Below are 17,265 nucleotides of genomic sequence, written 5' to 3' on the forward strand. Positions count from 1 at the left end.
CCTGTTGTTGCCTCGTATACTGTGCGTGCGCGCAGCCAAGTACGCGCGCGTCAAGTGTCCCGCTCGGGAGCACAATTTCAAAGACTGAGCGATCATTCGCTTTGGCAAATTCGCACATGAATCGTCAGCGCGAGTAACTTTAGCGAGTCTTTTAGCTCAGGGTTAGGCAGGTTTGCGCTCTTTGCGCTCTTTTCACACGGCCAAGGCAGCAGCAGGTGAGCAGACACACATGAAACAATGCCTCAAAAGAAAGATTGGATTGTTATTGTTCGATTCCACCATGTACAGTGAGGGAGATTATCGTGCCCAGTCCTCTTGTTGAAGGCCACTCGTACGCCACTCGTCGTTCAATGTTTTGCCTCTCATGAATTTCTAATTCACTGTGATACGAAAGTGAGCCCAGGTTCAGTGCGGGCGATGCACTCGCTCGCCGGCACCACCAGGTGGCGCACCTGCTCTTCTCATTGACTTTCGTGGAGGCCCCACAAATCTTGACTTCGTCGTTTCTCTTTCGAGCAAGTTCCATTTTTACTCGATGGCATTTCCTGAATCAAATGTACGCATTTCCTCTACATTTCCAAACGTAAACGTGTACTTTTGCTCCATTACGTGTCCTAAATCAAATGCATGATTTCCCTCCAATACATTTCCGGAATGAAATGTGTTCATTTCCCCGAGCCGTGAAGAAATGCGGCCTGAACTGCGCAACACAGAAACTGCGCAGAAACGAGTCCTGCCTATTGCGATGAGCTCGACTTCTTTTCAGGTCAAGTGCACATCGGTTGAAGAGTAAAACCATGAGCCAGATAATACTGTTCATTAAGGTGAGCCACTCTAAGGTACATTCTACCAGATTTTTCCATGTCAAGCAATGTTATCAATTGGTGTTGATTTCTTTTTCGGAACCTGTCCTGTTCAGCTGCACGGCCATGCAGAATGGTGGATCTGGATGCTTTTTTTTTTTGTGTGTGTGTGCTTTTTCTCTGCTTGTTTTTGTTATTATTTGTATTTGTTTTACTATCCTGATGTTTATTGAAAATGCAGCTGGACAGAAAAAGGTTTTAGGGGACAGAATGGACTCGGAGAATAGGGGTGTAAACCACAACGGAACAATCGTTAGTGTAGGTATTTGACCACCAGTAATGGTACAAAAGTCAAATCGTGTTCTTATTTGTGGACGGAGGGGGGGGCGGGGCAGGACAGGAGGTGGAAAATGAGCAAGGCAGTGCTACTGACGAGTGGCGCGGTGAAATGCTTTGATAGCGTCTGAACACGTGTAAGAACCTGTGAGTGCATATCTTCATATAACCTGTGTTTTTGTTACTTGTGCCAACATAAGCAATTCCCTCTTTATTAGTGAATGAACACCAGATCACTCGCATGTTAGCGTGGCGCTGAGCCGGAGTCGCTGAGGAAGCGGGGGCCAAGCCAGCGAGCCCATCCCAAAGGGGAACCCAGCCGGGGGGACACAACCCTCTCCCCGGGACCCACCAATCCCAAAGGGAGGGGCGCGGGCACTGACGCCCAAACCCCCCTACCTCCCACCCGGCGTTCCCCATGAGTCAAGCCGAGAGGAATGTGAACACCCAACATCCGCCCTTTTACTATGGTTACCGGGTCCCCTGACTCGCAACCAGTATTCCTGTACCGTGATGTGTCACGCATTAACATTGGGGGGGGGCCGTGGAGGTGGAGCGAGATGGTCACGGGGCAATGACGGCCCGCGACCATCGCGCCCACCCGGGCCGAAGGATGTGCCGTACTCAAAAATCAGCGGGGGAAAGGCCCGGCAGGTCCGAGAGCAGGCCGGAGTGCCGGAACACCTGGCCGAGTGTCGTCCGCAGCCCGACGCTGCCCTTCCCCCGCTGGCGGGTGCACAGTGATCAATTGGTGTTTCTAATTATTCAATGTGCGTCTTGCGAACAGGTGATCACTCTGTGTTACGCCACCCGAAGCGAGGCAAAAGTTGAAGCGAACTGTGACCAAAATGTTGACCTGCACTGTCCGTGTTATGACGGCACGGATTTCCTGTTGCTGACTTGGTACAAGGTAAGTCGCCCTTTTGGGCTTTCTCGCCAACGTGACATTTGACGCTTTGGATTACAAATGTTGTCGGTGTGCGCAGATGAGTGACCAGGGAAGGCGCTTCGTCATCAGCATCGGTGAAGGCTACGTGGAGAAGGAGAACCTTTCTCAACGGGCCACGTTCGGCAAGGACAAGCGCCTTCATTTGCCTGCCGTGCGGCCCCACGACTCCGGAACGTACAAATGTGTCATCACTGCAAATGTAGGCGGTCGAAACACAATCTGCACGGTCGACCTTTTGGTTCATGGTAAGTCATTAAGTGACGTCTAGATCAGTGTGCCGTGAGGATCGTCGGGTGGGAGGGAAATGATTATATTGTATCTTTGTTCATCTATCGATGGCAGTGACATATAATGACAGGCAGAACATCCATCCATCCATTTTCTGTCGCGCTTCTCCTCACGAGGGTCGCGGGCGTGCCGCAGCCTATCCCGGCTGTCGTCGGGCAGGAGGCGGGGTACGCCCCGAACTGGTCGCCAGCCAATCGCAGGGCACATAGGAACAAACAACCATTCGCACTCACATTCGCGCCTACGGGCAATTTCGAGGCTCCAACTCATATATGTTTTCAATCAACCTAGCATGCGTGTTTTTGGGATGTGGGAGGAAAGCGGAGTGCCCGGGGAAAAGCCACGCAGGCACGGACGGGGAGGACATGCAAACTCCACACAGGCGGGGCCGGGGATCGAACCCCGGTCCTCAGAACTGTGAGGCTGACGCTCTAACCGGTCGGCCACCGTGCCGCAACAGGCAGAACGATTACGTGATGACTTGATGAGTTCTCTTATGAGCACCAGAAAGTGTCTTGTCCAAAAAATACATTCGTTTTTTCTTTTGCCCCAAAAAGGAAAAGTTTCTTGTGAGCACAAGAAAGTTTTACGAGCCCCCGAGAAAGTTTCTCTTTTTGATGTTTATGAGAAAACTAGTGCCCACGAAAAAAAAAAAGATTTCTGATGCGCACCTGAAACTTCTCCGCGAACACGAGAACGTTTTCAGAAAGTTTCCTCATAAGCACCAGAAAGAGACGCTTTCTCGTGAACACGAAAAGGGGTCATGAACGCACCAGAAATGTCTCCTCTTTTTGGTGCTTACAACAAACCTCGTACGCTCCTGAAACATGTTTGATTTGAATTGTCCCCATTTCCCTTTAGCGGTCCCGTAACCTTGGATCAATAAAGCTTGGGAAACGCTGGAATGCGTACTATTCGTTATAGAGTGTTGCTTAAATTGATTCCAGGGAACTAGAAAAAAAATGGATAAAATGCAAGCTGCATAAAATGTAGCGCACATTGTCCACGTATAGCACGAAGAAGCAACTGTGCTACTCAAGTGTCCAATATGAAACAATATTTGTGCTGAATTATATAAATGAGTACATTTGAGAGGTCAGCATAATTACTGGTGTGATTTCATCGCAGTTCAAGACCAATGTCACAATACATTAAGAGTGTTTAGAAGAAACACCGACAAGCTTTCTCACCTCATTTTGGGCAGGAAGTTGATTGTGGTTCCTCACAGAAAAAAACCCAAAACACATTTCTAATTTAATCCCACCATGACGAAGGTGTCAAACGCTCTTCACTGAAGGGAGCATCATTTATCATGTATGCTTCACATGCCACCTGAAAAAAAGACTTGAAATACTGGCACCATAATAACCAACATGATGTTGCCGTAGAGTAGTAGGCCTAAGTGTTCGTCAAAAAATGCGGCAGAGGTTTTATTTTTTTTTTTCTTTCTAATTGAATGACTCCTAGCCACTGCAAATGTATGCACGGTTTGAACATTAACTCTGTATGGAAGCGTATTGCATAAAAAAACAAAACAATCCTGTTTTTCTGAGTAATTTTTTGGAGGGCTTTGTTTTTTGGACTATTCTTTTCTGTTTTTTCGGACTCATTTTTTTCCCCACCTGTTTTTCGGACTATTTTAAACAGATGCAAAAAAATGAGTCCGAAAAACAGAAAAAAATAGTCCGAAAAGCAAAGCCCTCCAAAAAATTACTCAGAAAACAGGAGTTGTTGTTTTTTTTTTTTGTCTTTTTCTTTCTCCAAGTGAATGCAATACGCTTCCGTAAAGATTAGACTCTTTTCTTCCACCAGAAAAAAAAGTTGTTTCCGGCTTTTCCCGTTCTTTTGTAATCAGCGGCAGAACATGGCTTGGTTTCTTCAAAAACACCGGACGATTATCTTCAAAATAAAACCAATAATGGCTCAGGCTGCCACATATGAATTTATCTGGCGGCTGCCGCTCCATTGGTAGAGCGTCCGCTGATCGAAGGGTCGAGTCCAGGTTTTGACTGTCTACTGATCTGAATGGGTGAGGTTCAATTTCTCAATGATTCTGATGTGTATTGGAAATACAGCCAGATAGAAAAAGGGCTTCAGGGGACAGACAAAGGGACAGAACGAACAAGGGGTGCCAACCGGGGTGCCAACCACAGCACAACAATCGTCTCGAGATTTGACCAGTATTATTACAAAAGTTCAATTGTGTTCTTATTTGTGGACAGGGGGGACACCCGGCGAAGACATGCGACATGGTGTGCGTGTAGACAGGGTGTAGTTAAAGCGCTATATATATATATATATATATATATATACTGCACTCCATAAGTGCACTCCAATCACCAATTATACATTACAGTCAGAGGTGGGTAGTAACGCACTACATTTACTCAAGTAACATTTTCCATAAACTGGACTTGTCAGAGTACTTTAAGTGCACCATACTTTTGACTTTTACTTGAGGAGTTATGTGAAGAAAGATCGATCCTTTTACTTCGTTACAATGATCGACGTGCCGTTCGCTACTTTCGTTTCTTGATCCTTGCGTGTGCGCGTCTCTTTTTCGACTCCATCTTCGACTTGCGCATAGGGCGCCAGTTGCGCCAATCACTGATGTCATTTGACTCCAATTCACCAATCAGACGACACGAGGCAGTCACATGACCACGACGCAGCCTTTGTGAGCCGATCAAAATGACTCATTTGGGGGGGAACAAAACAGCTGCGCGAGCGTGTTTACTTTACACACTCTAAAAAAAACAACAGCTTTGTCATGTATTTCTTAAATTGTGACTGCCCAAACTCGGATAGTTCACCCCACTTCTAACTTGAGAATACACCTTGGAGTAAGTTGCAGATTTTTCTATTGTTGTTTTGACATGTGATATGCCAACATTAGCACTATCCCTATGGTGTGTGCACACAATGACTCCGTCTGTTCAGCAAACAGCTTCAGTCCATCCATCCATCCACTGTCAACACCGGGGCGCTGGAGCCTATCCCAGCCGACTTCAGGCAAAAGGCGGGCTACGCCCTGAACTGGTCGCCAGTCGGTCGCAGGGCACACGTAGACACAGACAAGCACTCGCGCTCACATTCGCACCGTCACTGAGTGGGAACTGAACCCACGCTGCCCGCACCAAAGTCAGGCGAGTGGACCACTACACCATCAGTGAGCCTTCATGAAAACAGAACATGGAAATGAATAAAGCAAATCATGTTTCTGTAGGGCCCAATGTGCTGGTTTTTGGGCAGTTCAAAATGTTAATGGTGGCAGGTGTGTGTGTCGACTCACACATATTATTATTCCATCCATCCATCCATTTTCTGAGCCGCTTCTCCTCACTCGGGTCGCGGGCATGCTGGAGCCTATCCCAGCTGTCATCGGGCAGGAGGCGGGGTACACCCTGAACTGGTTGCCAGCCAATCGCAGGGCACATCGAAACAAACAACCATTCGCACTCACAGTCATGCCTACGGGCAATTTAGAGTCTCCAATTAATGCATGTTTTTGGGATGTGGGAGGAAACCGGAGTGCCCGGAGAAAACCCACGCAGGCACGGGGAGAACATGCAAACTCCACACAGGCGGGGACGGGGATTGAACCCCGCACCTCAGAACTGTGAGGCTGACGCTCTAACCAGTCAGCCACCGTGCCGCACATATTATTATTATTCTTTTTTAAAAATGTGTTTGATGTTCACGCTCTGTATGAAAAAAAATATAGGAAGTTACTCACAAGTGACTCTTTACTTGAGTAGTTGTTTTCATTGAGTACTTTCTTACTCTTACTCCAGTAAATATTTGTATGACTACTTTTGACTTTTACTTGAGTCATATTATTCTCAAGTAACAGTACTCTTACTTGAGTCCAAAATGTGGATACCCTACCCACCTCTGATTCCGGCGCATTTCAGCGGCTGTCTTCTTTGTCTCACTTCAGCTTGTGTGACCGGCACACCGCCAAACGTGCTGCACAGCACAGTTCCAAGCACTGTGAACACGAGCCGACATGAAGAGGAGCTGCCGGTCATGTGGAGCGTTCTGGGCTACTTGGCAGTAGCCTTGACCAAAGTGCTCGCGTCATGCACAAGTATTTGGGTAAATCAACTTTTTTTGTTTTTTTTTTTAATATCAACCATCATCAAATATACAGAAAGCATAACGAGTGAACTGACTTTTGGGCTTCTCGTGGCCTGCAGAGGATCTGAATGATTCCATTTCCTGTGGACCATGTGACTCGTGGAATATTAACAGGACTGAGAAAATAAACTGAAAGTATAGTTGGGATGATGAGTAACACAAACGTGAAAAGTTCTAACATTTCTAAATGATTTACATTATGATATTTCATGATGATAACATGTATTTCATGTTTCCATGATGATATTTCATGTGTTTCATTTTTCAAGTCCATGTCTAATTTTAAGAAGTGGGGCCAGGCAACAAATGTCCTTTTTCCAATGTTAAAGTATGAAGTAGTTTAAATCAATCTTTTCAAGCTGTAGTGTGTAACTTTTAGCTCAAATTCTGCATTACAACAAAAGAACAGTCGCTTTAATATGACATAGGTAATGCGTGTTATTCCCCAACATTTTGACCATGTTTTGAAGGACATGCATAATTTCCGTGCTATCGTTTGCAGTGCGCCACCGACCGGGCCAGCGCGGGAAATGAATAGGGCATTCACTAAATATAAACAATGAAGATACTGACAGAAAGCAAGGTGCTAGTGGAGCTGAATGGCTTAATCGGCATTGCGTCATCTCCTCCAGCAGTGGCTTTTTGTTTGAACAGGATTTTTATTGATTGGTTTATTGGACCCAAAAAAGTTGTGGATTATAGCTTTAAAGTGTATACATCACAAATGAAAGCAGGTCAATGTGCAAGACACTTCGCTTCATAAGTAAATGTATTTTACAGTTCATTTTGGCAGCAAATTGGCCAATACGTCGCTCAGCCTGTTCAGGGTCACGGGCAGCAGAATCCGATCTCAGTCCAAAGGCACACTTATCCCTTGAACCGGTTGCCAGTCAGTTGCAGGGCTTAATTAACCAATTTAAGAGGAAAATGGCTCAAACTAATGCTAGAAATATGACAGGATGCGAACTGCTCCGGGGGCTGGGTCCAAACGTGGAGCGGGCCACGACGCTGTATTTGGATACGCGCTTGTGTTTTGCCCACACTTGCTCTCAAGTACAAGGCCTGCCTCGTCTGTAAAAGTTTCATTTGAAGACATTCCGTTTCTCTCCTTATGTTGAGAGCAACTCTTTCCTGTCACGATAGTGTTTCGTCAGCCTCCCCCACATTGAAACTGCGTGCGATTCTATGCAGTTTCAACAGCCTTCTCGTTATGCTGATCTTCTCCCCCCCCCCCCCCCCCCCCCCCACTTACTGTGCAGGTCATTCAAGCTTTGTGCGCCACACCTTCTAGACAAGCGAACAAAACTGGAGACGATCTTTGAAGACGTTCAACATTGTGTCTAAAACGTGATTGTGTTTGTTGAGTGACTGCTGTTTGTTTGTAGTCTTGTAATTGTGTGAAAAGAAGGGGAATTAAACCAGAACTTAAGAGAGGTTTCCATTTGTGGCCTATACTACAGGTACAAACAGTTTCTATTTCCTGCCAAAATGGGACAAAGTAGCGCCCTCTCATGGTATATATTTCTGACTCATTCAACATGACATTTTATTCGAACTGCAGACCCAATGAATCCTTCCTTAATACTGTCCATATTTCTTCTTCTTCAAAAAAATAAATAAAAATGCACAGATCACCACCCAATGGCAAGTCCTCAAACACCACCACAAACCTCCAACATCACTGCAGTTATTCATTGAATCTCGAGAATTAGGATGTTTATTGTCATGTGTGTCGCGAAATACATCCATACATACAAGCCCAATTCCAATGAAGTTGGGACGTTGTGTTAAACATAAATCAAAACAAAATACAATGATTTGCAAATCATGTTCCACCTATATTTCATTGAACACACTACAAAGACAAGATATTTCATCTTCAAACTGATCAACTTAAATGTTTTGAGCAAATAATCATTCACTTAGAATTTGATGGCTGCAACGCGTTCCAAAAAAGATGGGACAGGTGGGGAAAAAAACAATTCTGAGAAAGTTGAGGAATGCTCATCAAACACGTGTTTGGAAAATCCCACAGGCGAACGGGCTCATTGGGAACAGGTGGGGGCCACCGATTGGCTAGAAAAGGAGCTTCCCTCAATTGCTCAGTCATTCACAAGCGAAGACGGGACGAGGTTCACCTCTTTGTGAGCAAGTGCGTGAGAAAATAGTCAAACAGTTTATGGACAATGTTCCTCAACGTACAGTTGCAAGGAATTGAGGGATTTCATCATCTGCGGTCCATATCATCATCAAAAGGTTCAGAGAAACTGAAGAAATCACTGCATGTAAGCGGGCAAGGCCGAAAACCAAGATTGAATGGCCGTGACCTTCGATCCCTCAGGCGGCACCGCATCAAAAACCGACATCAATGTGTAAAGGATATCACCACGTGGGCTCAGGAACACTTCAGAAAACCAATGTCAGTCAATACAGTTTGGCGCTACATCCGTAAGTGCAACTTGAAACTCTACTATGCAAAGCAAAAGCCATTTAGCAACAACACCCAGAAACGCCGCCGGATTCTCTGGGCCCGAGCTCATCTAAGATGGACCGATGCAATGTCAATGTCTTTATGTCTCAAAAGTGTCCTCTGTCAATTGACTTGTCTGTTGTCATACTAGAGCGGCTCCAACTACCGGAGACAAATTTCTTGTGTGTTTTTTTTTTGGACATACTTGGCAAATAAAGATGATTCTGATTCTGATTCTCCAAAGTGGGAAAGTGTTCTGTGGTCCGACGAGTCCACATTTCAAATTGTTTTGGGAAATTGTGGACGTCGTTTCCTCCGGGCCAAAGAGGAAAAGAACCATCCGGACTGTTATGGACGCAAAGTTCAAAAGCCAGCCTCTGTGATGGTATGGGGCTGTGTTAGTGCCAATGGCATGGGTAACTTACACATCTGTGAAGGCACCCTAAATGCTGAACGGTACGTACAGGTTTTAGAGAAACATATGCTGCCATCCAAGCAACGTCTTTTTCATGGACGCCCCTGCTTATTTCAGCAACACAATGCCAAACCACATTCTGCATGTGTTACAACAGCGTGGTTTCGTCGTAAAAGAGTGCGGGTACTAGACTTGCCTGCCTACAGTCCAGACCCGTCTCCCATTGAAAATGTGTGGCGCATTATGAAGCGTAAAATACGACAACGGAGACCCCGGACTGTTGAACGGCTGAAGCTGTACATCGAGCAAGAATGGGAAAGAATTCCACCGACAAAGCTTCAACAATGAGTGTCTTCAGTTCCCAAAAGTTTATTGAATGTTGTTCAAAGAAAAGGTGATGTAACAAACAGTGGGAAACATGAGCCTGTCTGTCCCAGCTTGTTTGGAATGTGTTGCAGCCATAAAATTCAGAGTTCATGATTATTTGCTAAAAACAATGAAGTTGATCAGTTTGAACATTCAATATCTTGTCTTTGTAGTGTATTCAATGAAATATAGGTGGAACATGATTTGCAAATCATTGTATTCTGTTTGTATTTATGCTTAACACAACGTCCCGACTTGATGATTGGAATTGGGGTTTTACATACAAACATGAAATTCTTACTTTGCTGGTCTCCCTCCATTCCAGAGTTATAATAGTTTTGGATTTACAGTTAGTTATTGTTTCATTTTGACTTTTCTTTTTCAAATTCAGTTTTAATTACTTTTTAGAGCAGGTTTGTTAGTTTTTATTAGTTCTTAATAAAAAAAAATAAAAATAAAAATGCTTGATTTTAGTTTCGTTTTTGTTAGTTTCAGTATTAGCTTTAGTTTTTTATACGGGGTATTTGTCAAGTGTGAGACAAAAAAGATCACGATAAGTGTGTAATTATAAACTCAACATCCATTGTCCACACTGCTTATCCTGTTCAGGGTCGTGGGGCGCTGGAGCCTATTACAGCTGGTGTTGGGCGAAAGACGGACGACACCCCGAACTGGTCGCCAGTCAGTCGCAGGGCACATATCGACATGAACGACCATTGGCACTCACATTCACACCGTCACCGAGTGGGAACTGAACCCAAAGTCGGGCGAGTGTTCCACTACACCATCAGTGACAAAAACTCAACCGAAAATATTTTTGGGGAAAAATGGACTTACTAGCAGATGAACAACCCTCCACATATCAAATACAGGTACTGTATAACAGTCCACAGAATTTGCAGTGCAATAAGTGCATTGGATAATACTGCTTCTAAGGTTAGATTAGATGCATCACAATTTATAGTAAAACCATTCTTGATAAAAATATGTGTTTAAATTAGGTGTGTTTAACTTACAAAAAAACATCTCGTCTCCATTTGCATGTTTTCCTTCCGCTGTTGCTTCATTGCAAATTTCTCAAGTGGACTTCCAGATTTGGGACTGTTCCTATTCCACGACAAGCCATTTGCTTGCATCTGGGACAGTCATAGTCAAACAAACAAACAAACAAACAAACAAACAGAGAAACAGACATATAGACACATCGAAAGAAAGAGGCACAGATGAGAGTACCTCCTGTCCATCCAGTTAAAATGCATCCAGTGTCATCGAGTCTGCCAATCTCTGGAAAGACCTGAAAATGGCTGCCCGCCAACGTTCACCAACGTTCAAGTTAATCATGATGCACAAACTGTAGAATTCATGTTATTACTATACAGTATCTTTTTCTATGACGCAAAATGACGGTGCTATTTTCTTGATTTCAAAAAAAAAACCACATTACAAACATTTTGTTATTTTCAAATGATTTCAATAACAGTCCATCGAAATAGTTTCAAAGTTGCAACCTGGACTGAGTGAACCATTTGGGAGAATTTTCGGCCACAGCTGCTCTCCGCGTGTGAATCTTTCTGCTCGTCTGCTTGTAAGGCTTGCACATGAATGCAAATGGGAGAGGTCTACTTTGGGAAACCGGCGTGTCCCGTTTAACTATTTGACACCTCCGTACGAGGAGTTAACCTGTAGGCGAGCCGCATGGTTAATCTTCTCTGGCAAGTCGCGGAGGCTTTAAAGTACCGCCTCCTCGCTTCCTCTCCGCCACTCGGGAGCAAACTTCAACGTGTGGAGATGAAATTGTCTGTCGTGTCCAAGAAGTTGTGGTGTGTTCACAAAGTGTTGGTGCTCCTGATCACGCCGCTGCTTTTTTCGCCTTTACTCGTGACCTTGCCGGAAAAGGTGAGTGACCGAATAGTGCAATTTGCTCCCAAAAACCATTCATTCATCTTTGCTCTTTTCAAAGACAACCCCAGTTTAGTTGTGTTATCTTGTTTGCGATTAGGAGGGAAGATGTCTTTACGTGGTGGTGCTCATGGCCACGTTTTGGTGCACAGAGGCCCTCCCTCTGGCCGTCACCGCAATGCTCCCCATCTGCCTTTTCCCAACGCTGGGGATCATTCCATCCCAAAGACTCTGTCCTCAGTACTTTCTGGAAACCAACTTTCTCTTCTTAAGCGGCCTGGTGTTGGCGTCGTCCATTGAGGAGTGGGGCCTCCATCGCAGAATAGCATTGAAGGTCCTCACCATCGCCGGCGTCAAACCAGCCTGGTGAGAAAAGCCAAGAAAGCAGTTGCATCATTCCAAATTATTCCATTTCATTTCATTTGGCCGAAAATTATTCTCTCTATTTTATGATTTATCTATCTATGCGAGCAATGTATCGTGACAGTCATAACAATCCAAGTTGGAGATCTTCTAAATAAAGCCGCACAAAATAATCTTATTCAGATCCATCTATTTTTGAAATCATTTGGGTTCAAACAGTGGTTATGACTTGACAGTAGTACATGACAAACATGATCAGCCGTCTCTGGCCCTGCCCTCTTGCCTCGAATTTCATATCCAAGGAAACCTCAGAGGAAAAACAACCAATCAGAGGCAGAAGGCGTGACCTATCATTTGTCAATCCAAAATGATGTCATTTAGAGCTGTGTTTTGCAACGTGTGGTACGCATAATCTCTCTAGTGGTACCCAAAACAATCACTGGATTTAATGCAAATACATTTGTTCCCACATTTCGAACATGAAATTCCATCAAATATCGAGCATACGGCCTGTTTAAAATATTTGTTTTTCTCCAGTACGGTACATTTGTTACTTTGCAAGTAACACATTTGTAATCGTTTGTAATCATTCGATCATGATTCTCGGCCCAATTAAGTGAAATTGGACAATTTCCTGCAGCTTTTCACTGCTGTCCACTAAGTTGATGTGATCTTATTGGCTTTGTTGGTGGAATACTCTTCTCTTTTGCACCTTTTTGAGGCTCATATTGGGCATGATGACGACCTCGTCCTTCCTGTCCATGTGGCTCAGCAACACGGCCACGACAGCCATGATGCTCCCCATCGCCGACGCCATCCTGGAGAGTCTCTTCGGTGATCTGGAGAGCCTCAAAGAAAAATGCAAGTCAACTGAGGACGGTGACAGCGAAGTCATCAATGGTGCGTTGAATGATGACGCTATGGTAAACGTGTGGCTCGCACTGTAACAATTGAGAGGCCCTGGGCTCATTGGCCTGCATAGTTCCAAGGTCAATACTAATCTTAAGGATAACAAATTTGGCGACTCCTAACGGGACGAGACGAAAGGAAGAAGAAGAAGAAGAAGAAGAAGACAAGTCATGGCAAGTCGTGTTTTAGGGATGATACGCTGTCGCAGGAGGCCAAACACGCGGTCCGCGGGCCAAAACGGGCCCACGAGGGGGTGCAATCCGGCCCACAGGATGAATTTGAAAGTGAAAAAATACAAACTATATTGCGATGGTGGGGGCTGAGGTTCATTTTGTGAATTATTATGCTTCTGTAAAACACGGAATGGTCTTTTTAAAGTGCACTAATATATTTTTGAGTTCCAAATACCTGTGACTAATACGATCACTGTGATTAGTTAGTATGCTTACAGTGCCAATGACAAACTGAAGCAAAAATATTCTCCATAGACCAGAGGTGGTTTTGTAAAATGACTACAAAAACGTCCTATTAAATATGAAAGATTTTCCTCACGTATTTGATTTGTTTTGCATCCATCCATACATTTCCCGTACCGCTTGTCCTCACTAGTCGCGCCCGTGCTGGAGCCTATCCCAGCTATCGTCAGGCGATAGACGGGGAACACCCTGAACTGGTCGCTAGCCAATCACAGGGCACGTATAGACAAACAGCCACTTGCACTGACATTCACACCTGCAGGCAATTGAGAGTCTTTGGGGGATGTGGAGACAAGCCACTCAGGCACGGGGAGGGCATGCAAACTTTACACAGGCGAGGCCAGGATTTGAACCCCAGTCCTCAGAACTGTGAGGCAGATGTGCTAACCAGTCGTCCACCGTGCCGCATTCAAACAAAGGGAAAAATGTATTGTTCATGATGTTTGTTCGTGGTCCTGCCCCTTTGACACCAAGGTAGGCTTTACTTTTGATGGATGATTTTTGACAGCCCTGCTCTATAGTTTTGATTTGCTCTTTCAGAAGCAAAACATAGCAGAGGAGTCAGAATGTTTACCGTTCTTTCCTCAGGTCGCTCCAGGCACATCATGTTCTTGCATATTATTACATTCATAACTGTGGTACGAGTCCGTGAGTTAGCGATTACAGTCATTGCGGCATGCTTTAAAATCGGAAAGAGTATTGTAAATTGGCACACCGCATGGAAATGTACACAAGATAGTTGTTTTAGTGTTTAGTGTTAGTGGTCAACTTGGTCTTTTGAATGTATACAGCGAGGATGATGTGAAGATGGGGCTTGGTCAAACTTAGTCAATAGTAGTAAATGATGACTATTGCTGGATTCGCGAGAAAGCCGACATAGGTAAAAGCCACGTCGTTTATTCAGTACCCATTCCTGCTTATGTGCGTGCCACAATCTCTGCTTTATTTCAGGTCAGCCTACTCAGATGCATTCGCTGCCTTCGGTGGCCTCAGAGAAACAAATATTATCACTTGAGGGGTAAGGAGAAATTACACAACACTGCTTCCATCACCTTGATTGAGCCAAATGTCGGAAAAAGTCTACTGTATATACTGAGATAATGATGATCTCAATTCTCAATTTACTCACAAATTGCCTTACTCAGTGTGAAATTGTGGGCTGCCAATATGTTTTTATTATTGTGAGAAATTGTAATTTCTAAAACCTGCAACAATTGAATTCTTTTGTTTCATGAATTTGCCAATTTCAATGACCTGTGAGTACCGTCTGAGCACCCGATTCCCCATTGTTTTGTCCAAACTTTACCGCTTCGTCCAACCTCATACAGTAGTCAAAAATGCACCGTGTCATATGACGTGATGATAAGTGTCGTAAAAAGGATGGGCGCAGCAGAACACGCTGACCTGAGGACAGCCAAGGAGATCCGATCCGAGTCGGAGGATCAGATGAGATTGTGGAAAGGGTTCCTTGTCTGTATTCCTTACGCGGCCAGCATTGGAGGAACCGCCACACTGACCGGAACCGCACCAAACCTTATCCTCATTGGACAGCTCAGAAAGTAACGCAGATTTTGACTTGATTTAAATAAGAGACAGGTTGTTGTCATTTGTCTTTTTTCTCTTTTTTTTCTAATTGTCCATTTCCCCCCCCCCCCCAGCAATTTCCCGGAGTGTGATGTGATCAATTTTGGCTCTTGGTTTGCATTTGCGTTCCCGCTCATGCTCATCTTCCTTCTTTTGGGATGGATATGGATCGCGTTCCTCCACGGAGGGTTGAACACACGGTAAATGAGTTTGCCTTTTGTACAACATCACAATGGACATTACATCCAATTATTGCCATTCATGAGCTATTTCCATTGATGTCCATCAAACACAGTCACTGTATCTCATCAGTAATTATGTATCAATCTGCTGCTCCAGAAAAACCACATCACCTTTTCCTCTTGGGAATTTGTATTGCAATTGCAATTGCTGACAGAATGGAGCTGACATCGCAAAATCTCAAGCGATCTCTCTGCGGGGCTCCTAAATACACATGTGCACCTCATTTGATGAAAAACAGAATGAATGAAATGGACTGAATGAGGATTTTAGCCTTCTTCTCTACTGCGTGACTTGAAATATGTGAAGTGTCAGTCGAAAAGAAGATCTTACTTATTGTGGTACATTGCTTCCTTTAAGAGGTAATTTAGGTCAATTCATGAAACAATAGACCTTTATGGGGACGGGCTAATGAATAGAATTTTCTGTTGCACACGTTATGTACTCTTTTGAAGTGGAAATGGATAGTGTGCGACTAGAAGGCTTGCTATTATACTTCGCTTAATTCGTTCAAGCCAAACCAAGCAAGCATTACATAAATAGCTCAAGTAATCTTCCACAATCCCGATGACGGAGCTTTGCTTCTTCCCTTTGTCTCTTCAGAAGTGGCTACTCATTTTGAAATCTTTTCTGTGCAACTATTTACAACAGTGAGTCTTAAAGTGTGGTAGCACCAACTGTGGTGTGTGGGCTCCCCCTGGTGGTCTGCAAAAGAATCACCCAATGAAACACAAATCAAATTTACATTGCAAAATCAAATGCAAACAAACATATTAGCATGACGCTTGCAAACAGTACATTCAGTACAGTACATGTTTGGCTTTTATGTACGGTACATGTTTAGAAACAGTTCAGTTGTATTTCACTTACATTTGCGTTTAAACTTTAACTGTTATGACTAATTAATGAATGAATGAATCTAAGCATATGTTATGTTTTATCTTAACATTGAATCAGTGCATGTTAAAGTGGCTTACAATAATACATATATTTTTTAGCAAAAATTATTTCTTGAACACTTAGGCCTACCACATGACTGTATTTGAATATTGTTCATTATGGTGCTCCTTGGAGAGTTTTATGTGTTTGTTGGAAAGTTTGAAAACCACTCATTTGCAACATCCACTTGATGTATCCTCCTCACCGCCACGTTCCGCTAGATGAACTAATGAATTAATGTCGTTGGGTTTTTTTTTTGTTTTTTTTAAGGAAATTGAAAATGACCGAAACCTTTCGAGATATAAAGCTGCTGAAATTAGTATTGAACACATCACCATTTTTCTCACTCAATATATTTCCAAAGGTGCTAAATTAATAATTGAATGAACATTCAACACCAGATGTTGGGAACAACCCGAGTCATCCATACATACAAAGTAGAACTAAAAAGATCAGGAATTAAGTTATATGGAATAATGTGAAATGACAGGGAAAAGTGATTGAACACGCCAACTGCTATTTATTTAATACTTTGTACCAAGGCCTTTGTTTGCATTGACAGGTTCAAGATGCCTCCCGTATGGAGAAACTAGTTGCATGCATTGCTCCGGTGAGATTTTGGCCCATTCTTTCACATAAACGGTCTTTCCTCTTGAAGGCTCCGTGGGTGTCTTTTATGGACCTGGAGTCTCAGTTCTTTCCATAGATTTTCCATTGGATTCAACTCAGGTGATTGCCCGGTCCATTCTAGCAGCTTTCGTTTCCTTGGCAGTATGTTTTGGATCCATCGCTATCCTGCTGACATGTCCACCCTCGTTTCATGTTCATCATCCTCGTAGATGGCAGCAGATTTTTGTCAAGAATGTCTCGGTACATTTGTCCATTCATCCTTCCTTCAATAATTTATAGTTTACCAGTACCATTTGTTGAGAAGCAGCCCCACACCATCATGTTAGTATGGTGTTTTTTAGGTGACGTGCAGTGCCATTTCTCCTCCAAACGTGGTGTGCATTGTGGCATCCAAAGGGTGCAATTTTGCTTTCATCAGACCAGACTATATTCTCCCAGTATTTAACTGCCTTGTCCAG

General features: G+C 43.9%; 2 protein-coding genes and 1 long non-coding RNA gene across 7 annotated transcripts in view; 2 read left to right on the forward strand and 1 right to left on the reverse strand.

The window, feature by feature from the left end:
* Positions 1 to 10,607, forward strand: LOC133477818 (uncharacterized). Of its 2 annotated transcripts, XM_061773007.1 has the most exons (6): positions 1 to 215; positions 687 to 824; positions 1,927 to 2,049; positions 2,126 to 2,333; positions 6,317 to 6,474; positions 10,377 to 10,607. In XM_061773007.1, the coding sequence occupies exons 2-6, from the start codon at positions 798 to 800 to the stop codon at positions 10,605 to 10,607; spliced, it is 747 nt and encodes a 248-aa protein (XP_061628991.1). In that variant the 5' UTR covers positions 1 to 215; positions 687 to 797. The 2 variants fall into 2 exon arrangements, with proteins under 2 accessions (XP_061628991.1, XP_061629000.1); XM_061773016.1 differs by lacking the exons at positions 1 to 215; positions 10,377 to 10,607 and adding an exon at positions 7,776 to 7,945 and having other exon boundaries at positions 242 to 824.
* Positions 6,481 to 11,403, reverse strand: LOC133477828 (uncharacterized). 2 transcript variants are annotated; one of them, XR_009788488.1, is made up of 4 exons: positions 11,276 to 11,403; positions 11,001 to 11,071; positions 10,784 to 10,903; positions 6,481 to 6,645 (listed from the first exon to the last, which is right to left on the reverse strand). It is a non-coding gene; the product is annotated as an uncharacterized LOC133477828 (long non-coding RNA). The 2 variants fall into 2 exon arrangements; XR_009788487.1 differs by having other exon boundaries at positions 10,784 to 11,071.
* The window catches only part of slc13a3 (solute carrier family 13 member 3), a 20,861-nt gene continuing 14,119 nt past the window's right edge, over positions 10,524 to 17,265 (forward strand). The window contains exons 1-6 of one of the 3 annotated variants that reach the window (XM_061772992.1): positions 10,524 to 10,639; positions 11,940 to 12,032; positions 12,751 to 12,929; positions 14,366 to 14,432; positions 14,794 to 14,973; positions 15,073 to 15,198. In XM_061772992.1, coding sequence (XP_061628976.1) covers positions 10,611 to 10,639; positions 11,940 to 12,032; positions 12,751 to 12,929; positions 14,366 to 14,432; positions 14,794 to 14,973; positions 15,073 to 15,198 — 674 coding nt within the window. In that variant the 5' untranslated portion in view covers positions 10,524 to 10,610. Of the gene's footprint in view, positions 10,640 to 11,425; positions 11,664 to 11,742; positions 12,033 to 12,750; positions 12,930 to 14,365; positions 14,433 to 14,793; positions 14,974 to 15,072; positions 15,199 to 17,265 lie in introns of those variants that run through there. The other 2 variants (XM_061772971.1, XM_061772982.1) reach the window with 2 other exon arrangements.

This window comes from Phyllopteryx taeniolatus, chromosome 1 (genome assembly GCF_024500385.1).
Source record: "Phyllopteryx taeniolatus isolate TA_2022b chromosome 1, UOR_Ptae_1.2, whole genome shotgun sequence".
In the NCBI taxonomy this organism is placed as follows: Eukaryota; Metazoa; Chordata; class Actinopteri; order Syngnathiformes; family Syngnathidae; genus Phyllopteryx; species Phyllopteryx taeniolatus.